The sequence below is a fragment of the Muscardinus avellanarius genome (genome assembly GCF_963383645.1).
Source record: "Muscardinus avellanarius genome assembly, chromosome: 8".
Classification (NCBI taxonomy): domain Eukaryota; kingdom Metazoa; phylum Chordata; class Mammalia; order Rodentia; family Gliridae; genus Muscardinus; species Muscardinus avellanarius.
In genome coordinates this window covers 74,703,899-74,723,951 of record NC_137794.1, presented here as the reverse complement: position 1 = coordinate 74,723,951, position 20,053 = coordinate 74,703,899, and the positions used below count along the sequence as shown (strand labels likewise).

The following is a 20,053-nucleotide window of genomic DNA, read 5'->3' as shown; positions in this document are numbered from 1 at the left end:
TGCTGTTCTTGGAATTGTGTATTTGTTTTAAAAATTATTTATCTCTAAGATGTAGCACTTTTTTTTTTAAAGAAAAGTATAAACCAATTAAGTACTTGTTTTCAAATGCAGTGTGGGTGTTAGCATACTTTCACTAGTCATTGTTCTCTGCACATTCAGTAGTTCGCAATCTGTGTTTGGTTATCTAGAATTTTACAGTGTTGTAAATTTGTGCATTGTAGTCATACATCTTAATGGAGAACAAGATGGAACAATTTTTGATTACCTAATTTATTTTCTTGTACTGTTAAATATTAATTACATTTGTTAAACAAATTTACTATTTATTTATTTATTTATTATTATTTTTTTTTGTGGTACTGGGGGTGGAACCCAGAGGCTTTCTACCTCCGGGCTATCCTCCCAGACCCATTTTATATTTTATTTGGAAACAGGGTCTCACTAAGTTGCTTAGAGCCTCACTAAGTAGCTGAGGCTGGCTTCGAACCTGCATGATCCTCCTGTCTCAGCCTCCCAAGCGCGGGGATTACAAGCATGCACCACCACGCCTGGCTAAACAAGTTTACTATTTTAAAATTCTATTTATTAAAACTTGTGACCTAATCTTTGTAGTAGGCTTTAGTTTCCAAACATAGGTGAGTATAATGAAGTTAAGGTATGGATTAGAGACCTAAGTATACTAGAAATGTTGACATAAGAAGTTGATACTTGATTCATTCAGTGAAGAAAATTATTGGTGTAGGATATGCAACATAAACTAGTTCAAAATCAAAGAAACCATTACTTTTAAAGTATCTTTTGAGTAGCTTACAACTAATACGTACTCCATAAATCTAATTACCATAGATGGTAGTGGGATGAAATGTTATCTTTATTTTCAGTTTTCAGTGTACTAAAGAAAGCTCTACCTTTCTTTTATTTTTTTCAGTATGGCTTGGGAAGAGGATTTGTTAGATGATTTATTAAATTTTGCGGCCACTCCCAAAGGATTACTACTTCTTCAAAGAACAGGTGCCATCAATGAATGTGTGACATTTATGTTCAACCGGTATGCAAAAAAATTACAGGTATGAATTACCATCTGCCACAGGGAAAAGGAAATTTTGTTGTTAAAACACCATTAAGAACATCATTTTGTTTTCTGTGCATGAAGAGGTTATTAAGCCTCAATTAAAAAGCCATATCACATTGTAATACTTTATTTTTTTAAGAAAGCACTAGAGAGTTGATATTGGTGTTTGTGACTGTGTTTACAGAGTTATAAAGAGCCATATGGAATTGAAAAATTTACTCGATCATCCAGATGTTTTATAAATATGATATGAAACATCTGGATGCCCTGAAATTGGTTAGAATTTCTGGAGAAAAAAAAACCTATTAAGTCTAAATGTGTATGTCAGAGATTTAGGCCTTAATGTTTTAAGAAGGCATTTTTTGGGGGTTAGAGAAATTGCATTTTACTATTAAATAAAAATTTTTTTTTTTTTTTTTTGGTGGTACTGGGGTTCCTGGAAGCCCTTCTTCCTCCGGGCTACACTCCCAGACCTATTTTATATTTTTGAAACAGGGTCTCTTACGCCAGCGCGGCTGGCTTCGAACCTGCGCGATCCTCCTGTCTCCGCCTCCCAAGCGCGGGGATTACAAGCGTGCGCCACCACGCCCGGCTATTAAATAAAATTTAAAATATAATTTAATATTTAATTACATAGAATCCACGGTGTTATATTCAGCTTTTTTATGTCTTGGTAAATATCCCTACATGTTTGGTCTTTTTAGGATGTAAGAATGCTTTTCTTGTTTTTCTCCACTGCTTCTTGGCTTTCTGGCTAGGATCAAGTGTAATATTTGTACTTTTTAGTTTAAACGTGTTTTCTTTTTCTGTCTCTTTGCAGTGATTGTCTTTGGCCTTATTAGATTGCCTGATGCCTCTTTTCTCCCTTGTTATTCTCTTCAATTGTAATTTTCTGCTTTTGTTTAAACCTGTAAGAAAACAAATATTTCAATATTCTTATTGTTTCTACCTGTCAAGAGTAAGTAGCTCTTGAATAAGGGACTTGACCATCCTTTGGAGGATAAAATGTATCTGTATTGGTTCATGGGCTTTTGATATTAGATTTGTATGTGTAGAAAATATGTTTTTCTGTTTGTTTTATTGAAATGTTTTCTTAAGAATTTGGTTCTTTCTGGTTCTCAGTTTATGACATACTGTCCTCATTGAAGATTACACTTGTGTTTAATAGCTGCAGAAAAAGTGGTTATAAATTAATGAAAATGGGAAATATGACTAATAAAAAAGATAAGAAAAAAGAAAAGTGACAAACTTACAAACAAAAGTAATAGAAATTGGGGAAATAAAACTTATCATTCCCCATGGTCTTTTGTTCTTCTTTACTTTTTTTTTAATCTTAAAACTGAGTGTATAGCTTATATTTGAAAAGTTTGAGATTAAAGTAGGTTCTTTTAATGGAACAATTACAAGTAGAAATAAAATCATTTTCTCTGTTTTGGAGTCAGGCATTTTATAAGCCAACATCACTTTCGGCAAAGTTGTAGGCAGGGCATAGTAGGTATAGGTTATGTCTCTGTTTCTTAATTTTGATTTATCCCAAGAGACATACTCACCTTTGTACTTTACCTTGAATACTTATGTAATATTTTTTAACGTAATGAATTATTTAATAAGTAACTCTTTTAGAAACTGGGACAATAACTGTTAGGGTTCTCTGTGTGTGTGTTTATGTTGCATTTACAAACAGTTCCCTTCTTAGGAACATTGCCTTTAAAAATAATAGTCATTTTAAGAACAAACTATTATTATTTTTAAAGTTGTTTAGTTACTTGAAAGTACAACTATGAGACTGATAATCAATGGAGGTTTTAGAATGAGGACATTTATTAAAGAACCAGTCTAAAAAGTAATAGGATAGTAAAATTTGGAGGCCATTTTTCTCTCTTCCTGTGATCTGTGTCTACTTTTTTGTAGGAGAGACATAGGCCAAGAGAAGTATGTCACTTGTTGCAGGTCAGATAGCTAGAATCTAAACTCAGATCTGAAATGAGTTTGTGCAAAAATATTACATTGTATAAACTCATTGATAATTTCTTGGTTTGTTTTTGCTGCTCTTGTTATCCTCTTGAAGGAAGGTCTAGTATTCTAATCTTTAAGAAAGTGATGTGTGTCCATATAACATATATAAAACATTAACATGCTTTGATTTTGGCTTCTCATTGCCGTTTCTTATTTATCTTCTTAGATCAGCAGGCAGAAGAAGTTTGGCTATGGAGTTTTGGTTACACAGGTGGCATCAACAGCAGCAGGCGCAGTAGCATTACAAAATTCAGGTAGGTTTTCTATATTAATTAAAATGATAGTTTCTTAAAATGAGCAAACTAACTGAAAATTTAACTGACATGGTCAGGGATTAAAACTCTAGAATTTTTTTCTAAATTAGTTCCTATTGTTTGCTTGTTAGTTAGTTTATTTATTTATATTTATTTTTACAGTACTGGAGATGGAACCCAGGGGCCTTCTACCTTTGAGCTATACCCCACCTGTATTCTTTAGTCTTTATGTTGAAACAGGGTCTCACTGAGTTGCAAAGGGCCTCACTAAGTAGCTGAGGCTAGTTGCGAACCCAGATCCTCCTGTCTCAGCCTCCCAAATGCTGGGATTACAAGTGTGCACGGCCATACCTGGCTCTAAATTAGACCTTATTTAAATGCAAGTTACTGGATTTCCTTTTTGTCTTTCTATTTCCATGATATTCCACTGGGGTTTATTTTCCCCTATGAAACATATACACCCTTTTGCTCTTTACTTAGAACGACATATAATAAATTAAAGAAAAACATACTTATTGCTTTAAAAATCATCTTATAAGCCAGAAGGATATAAAAATCTTGATATAATCACATTTGACAGGTTGCTTAGTTTCAGTTTCCTATATGTGTATCAAAGTTTATACTCATCCTGGTTTTCACCATACATACATAGTATTTCCTTCTTTTCTTTCCTCTTTCTTGAAAGAATGTCTTACCATTTAGCTTGTATACTATTTTGGAGTTTGAAGTCAGTATATATAATCCAGTATCAATTGGATTTGTAAGAAGTTTAAACACTGAAAATTTAATATGCCACAAGTTAAGGTCTACTGAGCACTGAACAAGATATAATTCTTAACAGATGCTGTGATTATATTTTCAAAGCTTACAATTTATGAATCATTGCATCAGAGATCATTTTTGAATCTCTGTTTAAATGAAAATGTTTTATTTTAACGTGTCTTTTTTTTTTTCTAAACTAATTTGGGCTACTTGTATAATGAAACATTTTTTTTTGGTTAAAAAATGCCCTAAATTGAAACACTTTTCTACTTAGAAAAGAACTTGAAGAATAGATTTGAAGAATTTGAAGAATAGATTTATTCTAGCTTTATTTATTCTAGATTTATTCTTGAAGATTAGATTTATTCATTATTGAAGTAATTGAAGACTATATTTAATCTTAGATTTTACTTTTGATCAAGTCATTAAAGTTCTGAGCCTCATACTATCAAACTGCTAACCTTTTCATGAGAGGGTTCAATATAGCTTTAAATAGGACAGAAAGCCGGATGTGAGGGCACACACTTGTAATCCCAGCATTTGGGAGGCTGAGACATGAGGATTGTGTTTCGAGGACAACCTCAGTTACTTAATGAAGCCTTTTTTAACTCAGTGAGACCCTGTTTCAATATAAAGATTAAAAAACAGGGCTGGGGGTGTAGCTCAGAGTTAGAATGACCCTGGGTTCCATCTCCAGTAACACACACACACACACACACACACACACACACACACACACACACACGGACAAAAGGAAGAACACTGTTGCTGCCTGATGCCTTATGATGTTTTTGCTACTTAGTATATTAGGAACTTTATATCATTCCATTTGTACTTTGTGGCAAAAGTGGAATTTACCATTATTATTTCAGTTGTCAGTTTGAGGAACTGGGTTTCCAAAAGTCATGGGATTTTTTTCAAGGTTGTGCACCTAATAAATTGGCAGATGTGGAAATCAAACTATGATATTCTTATTTTTAGGTCTGTATTTTCTTTTCAGTTGTACCAAAGAAGTCTTAACTACTCAAATATTATGAATCCACAGATATTTATGGTTAGATGTTGTTTTTACACTTTTCCTTTTTTGTGTGTGGTAGTTGAGATTGGGCCCAAGGGCATTTTATCTCCTCGCTATACCCTCAGCCCTATTTTTTTTCCCTTTTTTTCCTTTGTTTTTCCCTTTGATCTCGATTAGTTCTGGAAGGCCTCACTAAGTAGTTGAGGCTGGGTATGAGCCTGAGATCCTCCTGTCTTAGCCTCCCAAGTACTGGAATTACAAGTGTGCACTATCATACCCATTTTTATACTTTTCTATATGATTTTATTTTTTATAGAGGAATTTAATTATCAAGTTTAATGTTTATTTTCATTTAGTTATATAGTAGTTGGCTCATTAGAATTGTGTGCGCACGTGCGTGTAAGGGACATACTTTTGCTTTTTGTATGCCCACCCCGCTTCCTGAAGCCCCTCTTTATCTTTACTACCAATCGTGTAACATTTCTGGTTGCCTTATGCTGTTGGCTCATCTGCAGAGCAGAGTGTAAATCTTATTTTTGAATTTTTTAAATTAGTGTGTTATAGACATACATCTTAATGGGGTACAAGATGTTAGAGACATACATACACACATCACTCGTCTTTCCGCACTGCCCACCCCATTCCCTCCCTCTTCCTTCATGTTTGGCTTAGTGATTGACTTTGATATGTTTGTGAATGTACATGACGTATATTAGGTCGTTTGCTTATCTATGATTTTTCCTTCTTTGCTAAAGTTTCTCCAATGACCTTTTTCCCCCTTGTTTCCACATATTAGGGAGAGCATCTGATTTTTTACTTTTTGTGGCTGACCAATCTCACTTAGCATAATGTTCTCCAGTACCATCCATTTCCCTGCAAATGATGTAATTTTGTTTTTCTTTGTGGCTGAGTAAAATTCCATTGTGTACATATTTATCCTATAGTTTTGTAATCCACTCATCTGTTGATGAACATCTTGGCTGGTTCCATAGTTTGGCAATTGTGTATTGTGTGGCTATGAACAGAGATATGCATGCATTAGTTTGGTAGTTTGAAAAAGGAGAAACAATATGTGGTATTGTACGAAACTGAAGAGCTTCTGTACAGTAAAGGAAATTATCAAGAACCTCAATAGAGAGCTGTCAGGATGGGAGAAAATTTTTGCCAAGTAGAATTGACTCTTGTACATGGTGAAAAAGTGGGGTTAATGTCCATTTTTATGCATATAGTTAACCAGTTTTGCCAGGAAGATGTATTTAGAGGAATTATTGGCTAAAGCATAAAAGTTAGGACTCACAATTCAGCAGTCCTTCATGGAAATACTTTCTCAGTTATTTCTTGTCAAGTTTTATAATGTTAAGCAATCAGAAAAGTGTATTAACAATAGGAGGTTTTTTTTTTATTAAGGTAAAGATTATTTCCTAATAGAAGATAAAAATATGTATCTTAAAAGATAGTCTTTTCTTAGGGATAATCATGTTTTTTCTTCATTATCCAAAGAAATATTATACTGTAAATATGACATAGAATAGTAATTATTTCTAGGGTTCATCAATGCACTTTTAACTGAATTATGGTCCAATCTGGAATGTGGAAGAGATGATGTTAGAGTAATCCATCCCAAATCTACTCCAGTGGATCCTATTGACCGAAGCTGTCAAAAGGTAAGAAGTTATGTAGCAAAATGTATTTCACAGAAATTACTTCATCTAAACTTAATGTACAGTTAAATTCAGCAGACTTTCTTAAGTACACTTTTACCATTTTTCTGTATCTAATTTTATTTTTTCAAAGTTGCTGGGTGTGATGGCACATGCTTGTAATCCCTGTACTTGGGAGGCTGAGACAGGAGGATATTGCAGGTTCAAAGCCAGCTGCACTGGCTTAAGAGAACCTGTTTCTAAATTAAAAAGTACAAAATAGGTCTGGGAGTGTGGCCCGAAGGTAGAATGGCTTCCAGGAACCCCAGTACCACCAAAAAAATAAATAAAATTAAATTAAAAAAGAAAAAGAAAAAAAGAAAAAAAACAAAGTAAATTTAATGAACAGTAGAAATGTTCCTTGGGAATAATACTTTACAAAGATGCTTTTCTCTCATGTTATTCAAGAGTTTTTCCTTTCTTAATAGGGAATAACATATCAGGCCTTTTGAAAAAAAATTGTGGAAACAAACAAAATCAATTAACCATTACAAAAGCCAAAGCAGCTTTTTGTCCCTGAGCTTGAATATCATGATTCTTTGAAGGAAGGGTAGGCAGAGAGAAGATGGTATTGTTTAGAGTAATGGGCAGACTTTTTTTAAAGCATCTACATCATATAGTATTATAGTTATAAGGCTTTACCATAATAACATGTTCTCTGAATTTCACTAAAATGAAGTGATGATTCCTAATTTTGACTTATTGGTAACCTAGAAAATTTTTATTCAAAAGTTGTCATATAGTTACTTTTTTTTTTTAAAAGAAAAAGCTCAACATTTTAGAATAGTAGACCAATTCACTCCTATAAAAAAAGTAAACTTTGCCGGACGTGGTGGTGCACGCTTGTGATCCCTGTGCTTGGGAGGTGGAGACAGGAGGATCACGCAAATTTGAGGCTAGCCGCACTGGCTTAAGAGACCCTGTTTCCAAAAAAAAAAAAAAAAAAAAAACAAAAAAACAAATATAAAATAGGTCTGGGAGTGTAGTCCGGAGGTAGAAGGGCTTCCAGGAACCCCAGTACCGTAAAACAAACAAACAAACAAAAACAAAAAACAAAACAATAAACTCTGGAAAGACAATTTAAACTTAAGTGATTAAAAGGATTGTAATGAACAAAAATAAGCAGGAAACGGAGAGCCAATATATGAACAAAGAGGATGGTACTGCTTACTATTCTGGATTCAACAGATTTTTGCCAAGGACAAGTATCAGTTCATGGTCCCCAGATAGAAATACATAATCAGAAAGCTTAAAGAATCAGAATACAGAGGTTACTGCTATGTAGCAGATGGAAAATGGAAGTGGTTACTGGAAGATATGATGCTACGTAGAGAATACTCCAAAGTCTCTCTATATACTCTGCTCAAATATATGGACAGCCTTTAAACTATAAACCAAGCATAGGCTAATTTCTTTTAACTGTCAGCTTTATGTGTGAGCCTTCGAAAGATATTAGATGATGCCTGTTACAAACATCAGAATTTACAGTTTGAGTCTAGTTGACATGACTAATAAACAAAGAAAAAAACTACTATATTATTTAGGGAATATAACTGAATCCAGCATCTCTGTAATGTATATCATCACAATTAGTGAGATAATACCTCCAAACTACCAGACATTTGAAGAAGAAGGTAAATATAACTCATAATCAAGAAAAACCTGAGAGTTATGGTGAAATGCAGTTGAAATTATTGTTGTTATTAATTAATTTATTGGTACTGGGGATGGAACCAGGATTGTTCTACCCCCAGAATATATCCCTTGTCCTTTTTATCTTTTATGTTGAAACAGAGTCTGACTAAGTTGCTCAGGCTGGTCTTGAACCTGTGACCCTCTTGCTTCAGCCTCCCAAGAACTGGAATTAAAAGTGAGTGCCACCATGCCCAGCTGAAATTATTTTAGAAGGATTTTTAAGCAGTTATTAGAACACGAAGGAAAATATTCTTATAATGAATGAGCAAATTCGAAATTGCTATAAAGAAATGGAAGCAAATTTGTTGGCATATTGTTTTAATAGTGTTCTATTACAATTTTGTTGCAATTCTATAACATCACTTATAATGTTTCCTCTTTCATTTTACTCCTGTGAGTTTCCTCTCTTTTTGAATTCAGAAAAGAGTTCACCAATTTTGTTGGCTTTTAGGTATCCATCAATAGATGAATGGATAGCAAAAATGTGGTATATACACACAATGGGATTTTACTCAGCCACGAAGTACAGTTATGTCATTTGCAGGAAAATGAAAGGATCTAGACAATCTTATGCTAAATGAGATCAGCCGGTCTCAGAAAATCAAGGGTCGTGTTTTCTCTCACACATGGAAGCTAGAGAGAAAAATAGGAAACAAAGAACTTCAGTCAAAAGAAGAGAGAGACCAATAGAAGGGATGGAAGGGAATTGGAGTGGAAGTTGAGGAAGGAGTAAGGAGAAATGGAGAAGGAAGCAGTTTAAATAATGCCATGTTCATGCATGAAGGTGTCATGCCAATCTCGGTAGTATATATGGGGAGCTATGGGGGTAGTGGAGTGGGATGCAGAAGGAAATACACCAAGTGCTCTGTGCATGTGTGTTTGTATCACTTTGAACCTCATTATGATGTATAATTAGAATACACCAATAAAATCAATTAAGGCACACACACACACACAGAAATTGAAGCTGCATGAAAGAAAGAAAAAGAAAAAAGAAAGAAAGAAAGAAAGAAAGAAAGAAAGAAAGAAAGAAAGAAAGAAAGAACCTAAAACTGGGCATGATGGCGCATGCCTGTAATCCCATTACTCTGGAGACTGAGACAGGAGGATTTCAGGTTCAGCCTCAATAAGTTAAGGAGACCTCAGTAACTTAGTGAGGCCATGTTTCAAAACAAAACAAAAAAAGGTTTGGAGGTAGAATGCTCCTGGATTCAGTTCCTTGTTTCAAATAAATATGTAAATAAGTAAATAAGCTAGTTAAAATTTTTTTAAATTAAACACTTTTAACATATAGGCATAGGTTAAAACTTTCTCAACAACACCTCAAAGAGGCAAGCAATTGAAAGGAGGATCAATACATAGGATTACGTTAAACTGAAGAGCGTCTGTACTGAGAAAAAGCTTTCAAGAACCTCAACAAAGAGCCTACAAAATGGGAGAAATTTTTTGCTGTTTCTCTGATAGAGGACCAATACAGATAACTCAAACTCAGTGCTAAGAAAACAAATAATCCAATCCAAAAATGGGCAAGTGAACTAAATAGAGTTCTTCTTTTCTTTCTGCACGTTTCTTTCCTCATATTTGTGTTCTCTTGAAAAAATTTTTTTTTTTTTTTTTGGTGCTCGGGATTGAATCCCAGGTCTTCAGTATACTAAGCACATGCTCTACTACTGAGTTCTATCCCCAGCCCTCAAATTACCATAGAGTCACTTATTTTCTGAGTACTCTATCATCAGTGTTTGAAATAGAGCTCCAGAATAATAGTCATTCTTGAAACTTTCAGATCCAAATTTGTTCTTAACCTCAACATTTTCTACCATCAAAACCATTTTCTTTCAGAAAAGTACTCTACCAAAAATGTAAAATGTAATTCTCACTACTTTCCTTAAAACATGTGTTAGTTCCTTCTTTTTTCCTAGAGGATAAAGTTAGAGCTCATTAACCTCTCAAGTCTCTGCCTCCATGGGGTCCTGCTTCTTCTGCAGCCTATCCCTCACCTCTGCACGTTGTTGCTTATGGTCATCCTCCTCATTGCCATTCCCCCTCTCTGTAGTGTCAAGGGAAGACACTCATTTATGTGATCTCATACTGTATTTTTCCCGAGCTACACCAAGAGTCCTTGAGGGTAAGGACCATTTCTTTATATTTTTATTGTTAGCAGTGGGACTCTCTACATCTGTCTTTTGTTGTTACATACAAACAACCCCCCAAAAAACATACCATTTAATAATGTTGTTCATATATCAGCAGTGGGAACTACTACTGATAAGCATCTTTAGTTAAAATATTTTGAATGAATAAACTAGTGAAATGATAATTATCAATCTGAAAGAATTTTAATAAGTGAGAAAAATTGTGATTTAGGTAATTTATGCTTAGTCTTAAAATATATCAAGCATTTGACCTATTACTTCTCTTATCATTATTGCACAGACCTTATTTTTTTGTTCAAAACACTAATGTGTAGACAGTAGTGCTACTGTGAATTTTAAGAGAATGTCTGATACTAGCCTCACCTCAAACCAATGATTTCATTGTAAATATTTTTAGCTCCAGAGTGCATAGCAATTTTGCTATATGCTCGTGCCTTTAAAAATGCCTCGTGCATGAAAAATGGATTTGTTTCTTCTGGAGACAAACTGCTGAAATCTCAAGTCTCTTTAACATTCAGGTTATTTTGGTTCCGATATATGTATTGAATTCTTTTCATCTGAAGTTTTACTTGATATATTTAGAGTAGCATACCAGAAGTTACCACCAATTGTATGTAGTTGAAATTATTTTATTTATTAGAAAGGGACTTCTATAAATACTAATGGAATAGTTCTTATATAATACAATAGTCCTCAATATAATATTGATACATGTACCTTATAAAAAATACATGTCTTTTGCTATCAAAATGGACATTTATTACAACTTTTTTTACTCTGTCATTTGTTTTAATTAGGACAGATATTTTAAACATGAAGGTAAGGATGCATTTTATTTATTTATTTATTTTTGCAGTACTGAGGGTTGAATCCAGAGGCATTCTGCCTCCAAGCTTCACTCCTAGCCCTATTTTTTTATTCTCTCATTTGAAACAGGATCTCACAAAGAAGCACATGGCTTCACTAAGTAGCTGAGGCTGACCTCAAACCTGCAATCCTTCTGTCTCAACCTACCAAGTACTAAGAGGGAAGTTTGTATTTTTGATAGAATTTAAATATTGCTGGATTAGTAATAAGATCATTATGAAATGTTTGCATATTCAAATTATGGAGCATTTTTGTTTATATCTCATGACAAATTGAATTATAAATAAAGCTCTATTGAAATATTTTATTAGTCATCTTTCTAGTCAACACTTGGTAATTAGTAAATTACTTTGTACAGTGGTTTCCTAGATACCCATGAACTCTCTAGTTTACCTGCAGTTCATTTTATGTATAGTTAGTAGACATATTCCTAACACATTCATTTCTTTTTTTTTACACATTCATTTCTTGGTAATCAGTTTTTCTTTCTTCTCTTTTGTGCATACTTTTAGAGTAGTATTCTTTTTAAATAGGTAAATAACTTGTAAATCACAACCACGTTTTTACATTTGTATTGTTAGTCTTTGATAATGTTATCATTCTCTAAATAAATATTAGCTTTAAATCATTTTTTTCAGAGTTGGTTAGAAATTCCAATTTTATTTTAGGAAGATTACATTATAGAAGAAAACATGGACTCTTTAAGAACACTTACTGTGCTGGGTGTAATCCAGTACTTGGGAGTCTGAGACAGGAGGATTACAGATTCAGCAACATAGCAAGACTCTATTTCCAAATAAAAAATGCAAGAGGGCTGGTGCATGTAGCTTGGAGGTATAATTCCCTTGGGGTTAATCCCTAATACCATAGACAGACACATAAACAGCGCATGTGCCTGCATGCACACACACGCACCTGTGATTTTTATTTTTTAATCCAGAAATAGCATTTGTTACAAACCATTCTGTGTTAAATATTTTTAGCGCATAGCCCCCGTTACTTGTTAAATAAGATGGCATTTAATATAAGTGAAGAGATATAAAATAGACTCTACTTTCCAGTTTTCAAAAAAGGATTGTAGAACAAGGGTTATATTGTTAAACAGTATCTTTAAATAATATGATTTGTAATGAATAAACCATATCCTGAAAATAAAAAAATACAGATTAGTTCTGCTGTCAGTCTTCTGGGTATGTATTCTTATTTACACCACCTTACTTATCTGGACTTCAACTTTTCCATCTAGTAGAGAGATTGTATTAAATGGTTTTTTGAACTTTTTCAAATTTGTTTTTTATTTTTTATTGGTGCATTATAGTCATACATCTTAATGGGGTGCAGATGGTAGAGGCATAAATGCATACATAACTCATTTTATGTATTCTTATTTACACCACCTTACTTATCTGGACTTCAACTTTTCCATCTAGTAGAGAGATTGTATTAAATGGTTTTTTGAACTTTTTCAAATTTGTTTTTTATTTTTTATTGGTGCATTGTAGTCATACATCTTAATGGGGTGCAGATAGTAGAGGCATAAATGCATACATAACTCATTTAGCCCTTCCCTATTTCCTACCCCATACCCTCCCCCTTCTTCCTTCTCATGTTTGGCTTAATGATCAACTTTGATATGTTTGTTAATATACATCATAACATTAGGGGATTTCCCTTTTCTCTGCTCCCATCCCCTTAAGTTAGGTCACCTTATTTTCTCATTTGTGGTTTCTCTTTCTTCATCTAGAATTCCTTCTGTGACGTTTTCCCTTTTTTTTCCTCCCTAGCTTCCACATATTAGGTTTTTTTCTCCTTCCTTCCTTCCTTCCTTCCTTCCTTCCTTCCTTCCTTCCTTCCTTCCTTCCTTCCTTCCTTCCATGGAACCCAGGGGCATTCTACCTCTGAGCTATACCCCCAGCCCTATTTTTTTAGTCTTTTATTTTTGAAACAGGGTCTCAATGAGTTGCGAAGAGCCTTGCTAAGTAGCTGAGGCTGTTTATGAACTGATCCTCCAGTCTCTACCTCTCGAATGCTGGGATTACAAGTATGTGCCACCATACCCGGCAGGTTTTTTCTTTTTGTGATTGACTAATCTCACTTAGCATAATGTTTTCTAGTTTCATCCATTTCCCACAAATGACATAATTTTGTTCTTCTTTATGGCTGAGTAAAATTTTATTTTGTACATATCCCATAGTTTTGATTTTCTGAGTCTAATAGAACATTTAAACAAATTAAACTGTTAATCGGAACACTATTAATCAAAATGCAAAAACTACAATTAAAATTATACAAGCTAAAAGTATAAATAGTGACAGAATAAAGAGCTTCTAGAAGTAGCAGAGTTAATTGGGAAGTTTTCTGAAATAGAAGTAACAAAGTTTTGAGAACTATCTGGGTGGGAGGGCAGGAGGAACATGCGGTGGGATCAGAAGAGTGTGTAGGGGTGGCCAACAGTTGAAGTAGACCATAGACAGATTTGATTGGAATGGTGACTTCATGATGGATAGCAATTACTAAGGCATTTGAGGGGAAAGAGAAAAATGATGTCTATTATTGAAAAAAGTGCCTTGAAAATCCAGTTAAGGGTTTAGACTCGATGTTTTGTGATGGGCAACCACTGTACCCTTTTGAATTGGGGAGACAAAGAATGCAATGTGTCTGAGAAAAATGTTCTGCTTGCTTTTAAGAAGTTGAAGCTAGAATAGGGAGCTTAAAGCCATGGTTGTTTAAAATTAACTACAAATTAGGTATGCTGGTGCCTGTCTGTAATCCCTGTACGGGTTGGGGATGGGGGACTGCTGAGTTAGGAGGATTGCAGGTTTGGGGGCAGCCTTATCAATATAGTGAGACTCTTAGCAAACAATAAAATAAAACATAAAATGGGCTATCAGAGGTAGGGTACCTTGGGTTCCATCTCCAAGTGTGCCTTTCCCCCCAAAAATGAACTGCATCATCTAGGTTAGTCAGATATCCAATGAATATATTAGAATTTTAAGGCCTGAGGGTAGTGCGACAGTCCTTAAGTATTATACTCATGTGTTTTATTTCCTATCAGATAAAGTAGTACAAAGAATGACAAAGATGGATAATTTTCGTTTTCTTTTTTTGCCAGAACCAAACTTTTCAAGAGATAATTCACATTTTAAAATGTTTTCTCTCGTGTGTTTTATAGTAGTTATATCATGCATTGTCAGCACACAAAATATTATTCTTTGTTTTAACTTTTTTGTCATTTGTTTTTTGTGATAGTAAGGATTGAATTGAGGGGCATTTTACCTACCAGCTATATTCCCAGCACATTTATTTTTTGTTTGGAAACAGTCTTGCTGGGTTGCCAAGTCCTCATTAAATTGTTGAAACTGATCTCTAACCTGAGATCCTCCTGTCTCAGCCTTGCAATTACTGGGATTATAAGATTTGTATCTCCATGCACAGCTATGTTAACTGTTTTGTAGTTATCATTATATGTATTTCACACTAATATGGATTAATTAGTTTTTTTAAAAAAAATTAGCCTTCACAGTGATATAGCTATATAATTTTGCATTTATAGCTTTTTGTGATTATTGTTGGGGGAAAAATAAACAATTTAAATGACTTTTCTCCCATTTCTTCCTAGTCTTTTCTAGCACTGGTGAACTTGCTACTGTATCCTGCTGTGTATGAGCTGGTAGGCAGTCAAGAGCTTCCTAATAAAAAAGAATATTCTCTTCGAGAAGTCCCAACATGTATTATTGTAAGTCATTTTTTTCTACTTTTTTCTTTTATAAATGTCTGTTATTTGAGATGGGGAGTAAAAATGTAATTTGACAAAAAAAGAAAAAGCCAAACCACTGTTTAATGGCATTTAAAAAGTAATTTGATTATTTATCCATGGATTATTAACTTTTGAATAATCCATGAAAACAGACCTTGATCCTGGATATACAGTTGTCCCTACATGTATCAGAAGTTAAGCATAACCCTCTCCCCAAACCAAGAAAGTTACTTAGCCCAATAGAAGTGTATGTAGGAATGAGTTTTAGATGACTCATTATGTTATTAGTCATACCAGTTCCACCCTTTCATTGGTGAGGATAATTAGGAATGAATTTTATCTTAGGAGTCCAATATCTTTTCTGCTTATATTTTAATGAACTGTATATTATTGCTTCATGACGGTTGCATATACATATTTGTTTAATTTGAGACTTATTTTATACTTCTAAATTTATTTTGATTGAGCCATCAAAATACTTAGTTTCTTATCTTTAGGGTAAATTTTTAAATAAAATACATATAAATTTGTATATATTGCATATCAAGATTTATAATTTCTTGCCAGGCGTGGTGGCGGCGCACACTTGTAATCCCCGCGCTTGGGAGGTGGAGACAGGAGGATCGCGCAGGTTCGGAGCCCACTGCGCTGGCTTAAGAGACCCTGTTTCCAAATAAAAAAGAAGTATAAAATAGGTCTGAGAGTGTAGCCCGGAGGTAGAAGGGCTTCCGGGAACCCCAGTACCACCAAAAAAAAAAAAAGATTTATAATTTCTTGATACCAAAACTACATTATTAATCATTATTTTTTCTAGTCATTTTGTTTTTTAAGTTATTGTTTTTATAAACACAGTATTGATCTTAAATATTTTAAATTTCAAATACTTTTCTACTTGGGAAAATTTTTAATAACTTACTTGAAATGAATTATAAATATAGTTACTCTAGCCAGGGCATAGTAGTGCACACCTGTAATCTCAGTTCTTGGGAGACTGAGACAGGAAGATCACAGGCTCATATCCAGTCTAAGCAACTTAGCAAGGCTTTCAGCAACTTAGAGACCCTGTTTCAAAATAAAAATAAGTAAAATGAGGCTGAGGGTCTAGCTCAGAGATAAAATGCCCCTGTATTCAATCCCTAGTGCCACAAAGCCAAACCAAAACAAAGACAGGTACTTCTATTATTAACCTTTTATTCTAGATTTTCTTATTTTCTTAGTTTTCCAGTTGTATTTTATGCTTAATTTTTATCTCTTATTATTTCTTAGGTAGTTTTATACTTAGCCATTTATGTGTCTGTCTCTCCCACAATATTGAGTACTTGAAAGTAGAATATCTTAGTTGTACTTAATGTGTAGCACAGAGTAGATGTCTAATAATTGCTTATAGAATTTTCCCAATATTGTTAACTTTTAGAAATAGATTATAAGAAACAAATATAAATGAGTTTTATTATTTAATGTAAAGCAGTGGCTTGACTGTTTTCTTAGGTTTTCATATATATGAAATCTAGTGCATATTCAGGTATAGCTTATAGACTATATATTAGATAATATTAGGATATTATAGCTAATATTTTGATATAATTCCATTATGACTTATGTTAATAATTCAAATCAAAGCAAAAAAGTCCTTATGAGCGATGCATATTAAATTATGTATAGACAAAATGTCATTATGCCTTACATTACTTTCTACTTCAAGAGACAAAAGTAGCAGTAAAAAAAAGGAAACTGGAAAGGAATGGGGGAACAGATAGAAGAAGAGTGGCAGAATATTTATGCAATTATTAAACTTCAGGAGGAAGAGACAAAATGCTCATTTCCTTCACAGAACTTACATAAGAGAGGCAAGTATACTTGATATATATAATAGTGCAGAATATACTTTTTCATGCCCAACATATTTAAGAGTACATTAAGAGAAACACATGAACAAGAAAAGTGGTCAGGAAGAAAGCACATTTTTCTGCATATGGTTAATCAGTTTTGCCAATACCATTTGTTGAACAGGCTATCTTTTTTCCAGTGTATGTTTATGGCCCCTTTTTGAAAAATCAGTTGGCTGTAAGTGTGCAGAAATGTTTCTGAGTCTTCTCTTCTTTCCCATTGGTCTATGTTTGTGTTTTTGTGCCAGTACCATGCTGTTTTTTATCGCTATGGCTTTGTAGTATTGTTTGAAGTCAGGTATTATGATGTCTCTGTCATGGTTCTTGTTGCTGAGAACTACTTTGGCTATTCTGGTTTTTTTCTTGTTTCAAATTAATTTAAGGATGGACTTTCTATGTCTAAGGAATGATTTTGGTAATTTAAACAGGTATTGCATTGAAACTGAGGATCACTTTTGGAAGAATGGCTATTTTGAAGATATTTATTCTGCCTATCCAGGAACATAGACGACCTTTCCATCTCCTATGTTCTTTTTTGATTTCCTTTTTCAATGTTTTATATTTTTTTTTGGTAGAAGTTTTTTACTTCCTTGGTTAGGTTTTTTACTAATTTTTTGGGGGGGAATATTTTGAATGGAAGTATTTTCTGGATTTCTTTTTCAGTGGACTTATTTTTGGCATACAGGAAAACTTCTGGTTTTTTTTTTTGGTGGTATTGGGGTTCCTGGAAGCCCCTCTACCTATGGGCTACACTCCCAGACCTATTTTTACTTTTTTTTTTTTTTTTTTTAGTTTGGAAACAGGGTCTCCTAAGCCAGCGCGCGTGGCTGGCTTAAAACCTGCGCGATCCTCCTGTCTCTGCCTCCCAAGGGTAGGGTTTACAAGCGTGCACCACCATGCCCGGCTCAACTTCTGATTTTTTAAGATTGATTTCTTTTTTATAAATTTATTTTTTTTATTGGTGCACTGTATTCATACATCATAATGGGATAAAAAAAAAAAACTTTTGTAGACATACATGCACACATCACCCAATTAGCCCCTACCCGATCCCCACTCTATTCCCTCCCCATCCCTCCTTCCCATGCTTGGCTTAGTGGTTGACATCTAGTATTATAGCAATTTATCCAAAATTAACAATGATAATCTCACAGAACAGTTTCATTTTTCTGATACCAAGTTTTTGATGACTTAAAGATAACATTTCAATATTTCTTTTTGCTTTCTTTCTTACCAGAGAATATTTTTTTCTTTTTTCTTTTTAGGTGAAACTATCATACATTTATTTATTTTTAAGAAAAAATCTATCCTAATTTGGAATATGGACTCTAGATACCCAAAACAATCTCGAAAAAGAACAAAGCTAGAAGATGTATATTTTCTGATTTCAAACTATATAAAGCTACAATAATTGAAACAGTGTAGTACTGTTATAAAGGCAGATATATAAACCATTGGAGTTAAATAAAAGCCTAAAGATAAATTCTTCCATATATTGTCAAGTTAGGTTTCCACAAACATTTGGTGGAGGAAATAATAATCTTTTAACTAAATATTGTTGAAAATAATAATTACATGAAAAAGAATAAAATTGGACCCTTACCTAACACCATATACAAATATTAACTCAAAATAGATAAAAGACCTAAATATAAATCTTAAGACTATGAACTTTTAGAAGAAAATCTGGGTCATTAAACCTCACAACATTGAAATTGGTAGTGATTTCTTGGATATGATTTCAATGGCACAGGCAACAGAAGGGTAAACAAGCTCCCTAAAAATTAAAAAAAACTATTGTATATCCAAAGACAATGTAAACAGAGTTAAAAGTTACTGATAGAATGGGATAAAATATTTCCAAATGCTATATCTGAAGGTATATTAATATTCCAACTAGAAATACCAAAAATTAGCAACAATAAAAGCAAACAGTACAATTTAGAGATAGGTAAAAGACTAACATTAATAATGAATCTCCACAGATAACCAATCTTAGTTGTCTATTGGATGGAAAATCTTGTTTCTCTGGATCTGTTGTGTGTTACCTAATTCTTCTTTGTGGTTAATCTGAGTATTTTCTCTAGCGCTGGTTTTGAAGACATAAATTCCTTCAGTTTCTGTTTGTCATGGAAGCTTCTTATTTCCCCATCTAATTTGATAGAAAGTTTTGCTGGGTTGGAAATTTTTGGCTGGAAGTTGTTTTCTTTCAGAGTTTGGAATATGTTACTCCAAGCCCTTCTGGCTTTCATTACTTGGTTTGGGAAGTCTGGAGTGATTCTAATTGGTTTGCCTCTGAATGTCACTTGGCCCTTTGTTTTTGTTGCCTTTAAGATTCTCTGCTTGGCTTCCACATTGGTCATTTTGACAAGTATGTGGCATGGGGATCCTCTTCTCCGATCCTGTCTAAAGGGCGTTCTATAAGTTTCCTGGACCTGTGTATCGACCTCTTGCTCTATGTTTGGAAAATTTTCTGCTATTATTTCCTTGAAAAGATTGTTAATCCCTTTGGTTTCACATTCTTTTCCCTCCTCTCTTCCAATTATTCTTAGGTTAGCTCTCTTAAAATGGGTCCATATTTCTTCAATGTCAGATTCCTGCTGTCGGATTTTTTTTTTTTCTAACTTAGAGACTATGAGTTCATTTCTGGAGTGATCATCTTCTAAGAGCGAGATTCTATTTTCCATGTGGTCTAATTGGTTGTTCATGCTTTGAATTGAGGCCTTTACTTCATTAATTGCATCCTTTATCTCTTTTTGGCTCTCTCTGAATTCTTTTTGAAACACCTCTATTATTTCTACAGTTATTTTCCTGATTTGGTCTTCTAGAAATCTCTGAATTTTTGTTTTATCAGGTTCTGATGTTGTGGGGTT

At 33.7% G+C, this 20,053-nt stretch overlaps 1 protein-coding gene across 2 annotated transcripts in view; it reads left to right on the top strand.

Moving 5' to 3' along the window:
• TBC1D32 (TBC1 domain family member 32) overlaps positions 1–20,053 on the top strand; it is a gene marked incomplete at its 5' end in the record, with an annotated part of 226,159 nt that overhangs the window by 92,286 nt on the left and 113,820 nt on the right. For both annotated transcript variants that reach the window (XM_080699878.1, XM_080699877.1), the window contains 4 exons: positions 929–1,067; positions 3,255–3,342; positions 6,668–6,786; positions 15,157–15,273. In XM_080699878.1, the coding sequence (XP_080556004.1) occupies positions 929–1,067; positions 3,255–3,342; positions 6,668–6,786; positions 15,157–15,273 (463 nt within the window). The remainder of the gene's footprint in view (positions 1–928; positions 1,068–3,254; positions 3,343–6,667; positions 6,787–15,156; positions 15,274–20,053) is intronic.